Source organism: Octodon degus, unplaced genomic scaffold, assembly GCF_000260255.1.
Source record: "Octodon degus isolate 3935 unplaced genomic scaffold, OctDeg1.0 scaffold00008, whole genome shotgun sequence".
Classification (NCBI taxonomy): Eukaryota; Metazoa; Chordata; class Mammalia; order Rodentia; family Octodontidae; genus Octodon; species Octodon degus.
Window position 1 is genome coordinate 14,382,695 of NW_004524584.1, and position 4,484 is coordinate 14,387,178.

The window sequence follows — 4,484 nt, forward strand, 5'->3', positions numbered from 1 at the left end:
AAAAAAAAAAAAAAAAGAAATAAGAATATAAAGAAGAAAAAGATCCCCCACTGTGTACATCACCCATGGCACAAAAATAATTTCTTAATATCTATACAGATATAATGTTCCTGGCCAGGCATGATGGTGCACACCTGTAACACCAGCACTCAAGAGGCTGAAACAGGAGGATTGCTATGAGTTTGAGGCCTGTATGGGCTACAAAGTGAGTTTAAGGCCAGCTTGGACTACACGGTGAGATCCTGTGTCAAAATAACAATGATGATGATGATGATGATAATGATATTCCTACTACTCAAAACCCTGACAGCAAATAAAGGTATTTAACAGGCTGCGCCTCAACATTTCCCTTTTACCTGAACCTGCTGTGGCTGCTGAACCTGGATCTGCTGTTCTTGCTGGGTCTGTGGCTGAACGCTGGTGGTGACTGGACAAGCAAGTTCGAGCAAAGACCCAGCCACTTCAGTGCTGTCTGTGTAAATACAGTTTCCACCCTGCTGGTACACCATAGTAGTGGTAGCTGTCTGCTGGAATTCCTGAAGGGCTTCTGGACCCTTAGAGGCCAGTGAGTCTAGAAACTCCTTCATCCTGTGTTGTGGAACAGACCGTGCCTTCACTCGGATGTATTCTTCAAAGGAAATGGTGTTCTCCAGAGAATTATTCATATTGTAGAGTCCTTAGGGTTACTAAAAATAAAATAAATGGACAGAAATCAAAATTATGCTACTGTTTTTATATCTTGAAATGCACAGAAGCAATAACCCTGATATCAAAGAATAATCAGGGCAGTTGAGATATATCTAAGAATACAAAACAAAAGCCTTATTGCATCATCTTGCATTTTTAGTTAATACATAATAATATTTCCATTAACATTTTTTAAATCAAACTACATCACACTGAAAACAAACAAACAAAAAAAAGCATGCTTCACAGTACTGGATGAAACAGTCTGAAAAACACTCCCCATCTACCATTAGGTCAATCCCACCTTCTTGGTAGAGCCAAGCATCACTGTGAATAGTACACATCACATGCAAAATTGTTCTCTGATCATCAGAAAGGATTACTAAGCGAGGAGAAAGCTAGAATCAGAGATTCCTATTGACATGTTTTGTTTTAGCCACCAAACATGTCGTACAGTAGAGAGACAAATAAGCAACCCAGCTATGGCAAGACCCAAGAGAGCATACATTTTCATCTCCCAAAGCACTAGCTCTCATCAGAAACATCAAAAATCTCATTTTGCCCATACAGCGCTTCTCTTTGTTTTGTTTTGTGGCATAGTTTATTGGTCAAGAGCACCTACTTTAGAACCACATTATCCGAGCTGAATCAATCTCAACTGTGTAACTAAACCAATGAACCTTAATTTTTCTGTCTAAAAACAAAGATAAGACAGTACTTACCTCAGAGTTGACATGAGGATTAAATGTATATAAAATACTTGGAAAAGTATCTGAGACAAATAGGCAGCATTCTACGAACAATTTTATTAAAATTACTGGTGGGAGGGGACTGAACAACAGTGGCTTAAGTAACTAGATCACTAAAGTTTTGAGAGAAAGAGAGAGAGATCAGAAGTCAGTTCTGCAGTTTTCACCCAATATTTATGTACTGAAATTAATCTACAAAGGTGGATATATACCCATGAGACAATTATCCCATATGTGAATACTGAATGACCTGTCACTGCTGTCTTTGCACCTTCCTTGCTTTTAGTATCAACTTCAGAACAAAAGCAACAGCAACCTGAGTGAAGTTTCCTGCCTAGAAGGACTCAATCTCAGGCCATCTCAGATGTCCAGAAATATGATTTGTTTTCATGAGCCATCAGGTCAGAAATGCTAGTCTCTTTTCTGCCCTGAAGCTTTGCCTTATGTTACAGATTTCAGGTATAGTGGGTAACCTTTTTTTTCCTACTTGGCTTTAAACTCCTAGAAGACAAGATTGTGTCCTGGTCCTCTCTAATCGCATATAGCAGGTGCTTCTTATGTACCTGTTGCATTTGGAATTCAAAGTGGAACAGCAAGAATTGATTCCTTCTTTGTGTGAGATCTGTCACTTGCAACAGTAAAATGTACAATGTAGCTGCACACACTAGAGAAAGGCATATAGAAATTTCCCCTAGGTATGGTTAGTACACACCCTGGGGGGGAAAATTACACTCAGAGCAAGAGTGAAACTAAAGAAAAAATATGATCCTTAATTCAATTTAATAACAGTGGGACTACTTCTGAAGGAGTCTGTGTAAATATAGGAGACAAATTATATTTTAGTGCTTAAAAACAATAGATTCAGTAATAATTTCTATAACAATGCATATAATACATTGAAAACATATTGATCCATGAACTAAAAACAACACACTGTTTTTTTTTTTTTTTTTTTTTTGCCAAACTGGGGATTGAACTCAGGTCCTTGCGCTTGCCAGGGAAGTGCTTATTCTACTGAGCCATCTGCCATCTCCAACACACCTTATTTGATATGAAATCACAATTTCCTGGGCATTACCCTTAGAAAGGTCTCCAATTATAAAGAAACTCTAAGTATAAGAGTGCAGAGAACAACCACTATAAGTCATAGGGTATAAACAAAAACCCTTGCTGATAGGCTGTCCCTGGAAACTTAACTCTTCTTTGCCCCCCTTTCCATGTCTTTTTAGACCATCTATCTCCCTTACCCAGCTTTTCCTTTCTCCCTGCTACAGAGGCTTTCAGTTATCCCCCCCTCCCCCCGGGTGTGTACTAACCATACCTAGGGGAAATTCCTGTATGCCTTTCTCTAGTGTGTGCAGCTACATTGCACATTTTATTGTTACAAGTGAAAATTAGTCTTGAGAACACAAAGAAAGTCATAATGATCTCTAAGAACATGGGCAAACAGCAAGGCTAACTATAATGTCCTTCTGTTAGATCCAGCACAGGCTATTCAAGTGTAGGTGACCATCCTCAAGGCTGGAATAAAGACTTGATAATATTACAAAGTTTGCCACGTACAAGACTATAATCACCTACTGCTCGTAGTAGTAAAGAGAGACACTATACAACAACCTATTAATTTTTTTTTTTTTGTGTGTGTGTGTGTTTTGCTCCTTGAATGCCTTCAGGGCACTTTTGCATGGCTGGAGTGTTGTGGGGATTGAACTACAGCAAACTGAGGCTGCCAGCATTGTGGAAGCAGCCACTTAAAGAACTGAGCTAGGGCTGGGCCCCCTCAACAACCTATTAATAGGGTTTCTCTACCATGTTAGTATACAGCAGGTCCAAGCATGATGTTGCAGGTTTCTAAGCCCAGCTATTCAGAAGCCTGCAGCAGGACTGCAAGTTCAAAGGTCAGCCCGGGCAATGCAGTGAATCCCAGTCTCAAATTTAAAATAAATAAATAAATAAGTAAGCTCAGGGAATATAGCACAGTAGTATAGCACTCCTGGGTCGGACGCCTCATACCATAAAAATACATTAGTAATGTAATCATCTCCAACAGTAGCTCTGTATGCCTGATGACACCAGTCATATCTTTTTACACGGACTGGAAAGAACTTCCCTATCTAAACAGTGATTTGTTCACCTTGAGGTCCTATCCTTCATCCATACCAGTGCAAAATACCTATGCAGAAAAAAACTGACTGAAAGCCCTAAAGCTCAGGGGATTAAATCTTAAATCAAGAGGATAAGGTCAAAGGACCAGGGAATTAAAGTACTGTGTGAATTCACCAGCAAGATACACAGACTGCTTATATTCATATTATTTCTAATGTAACTAGAGATATGATCTATTTTAAAAATGTAAACTGGTTTGACTTTTCATTAAACTGACAAGCTGAACAGTAAGTGAAATAAACATCTTTATAAAGTTAAAATAAATAATGCAATCATTATGTTTTGTTTTGGAGGGTCTCCCTTGATAGTTTAGGTTGGCCTTGAACACACAATATATATCTGACTGGTCTCAAACTTAACAGTGATCCTCCTACTTTAGCCTCCTGAGTACTGGGGTTACACATATATGCCATCACACCTGGCCTTTTTTTTTTTTTTTTTAGGTAGGGATGTGAAGGTATAAAATGAAAAATGGATACTGGGCATGGTGGTGCACACCTGTAATCCCAGCATTTAGGAGGCTGTAAACAGATGGGTCACTACAAGTCCAATCTAGCAGTGAGACCCTGAACACCCTGTAGACCCTTCTCTAAAATACAAAAAAAAAAGAAAAAAGAAAAGAAATAAAGAAAAGTGGGACCAGGCTGGCCAAATAGCTCAGAGGATTAAAGTGCCTGCAAGGCAGGAGCAGGGGCTGGTTTTGATCCCCCAGGGCCTGCTGTGCTGGCCCCACCCCCAGAGCGTACTGAGACAGCAATTGAGACTGGGCATGGTGGCGCCACCTTTAATCCCAGCTCCTGAGAGGTTGTAAACAGGCAGATCACTACAAGTCTGATCTAGTAGTGAGACCCCAAACACCCTGTAGACCCTTTCCTAAAAAAA

General features: G+C 39.6%; 1 protein-coding gene across 4 annotated transcripts in view; it reads right to left on the bottom strand.

Moving 5' to 3' along the window:
• The window catches only part of Qrich1 (glutamine rich 1), a 51,312-nt gene that overhangs the window by 37,209 nt on the left and 9,619 nt on the right, over positions 1-4,484 (bottom strand). For all 4 annotated transcript variants that reach the window (XM_004625079.2, XM_004625080.2, XM_023705843.1 and 1 more), the window contains one exon: positions 357-686. In XM_004625079.2, the coding sequence (XP_004625136.1) occupies positions 357-665 (309 nt within the window). In that variant the 5' untranslated portion in view covers positions 666-686. The remainder of the gene's footprint in view (positions 1-356; positions 687-4,484) is intronic.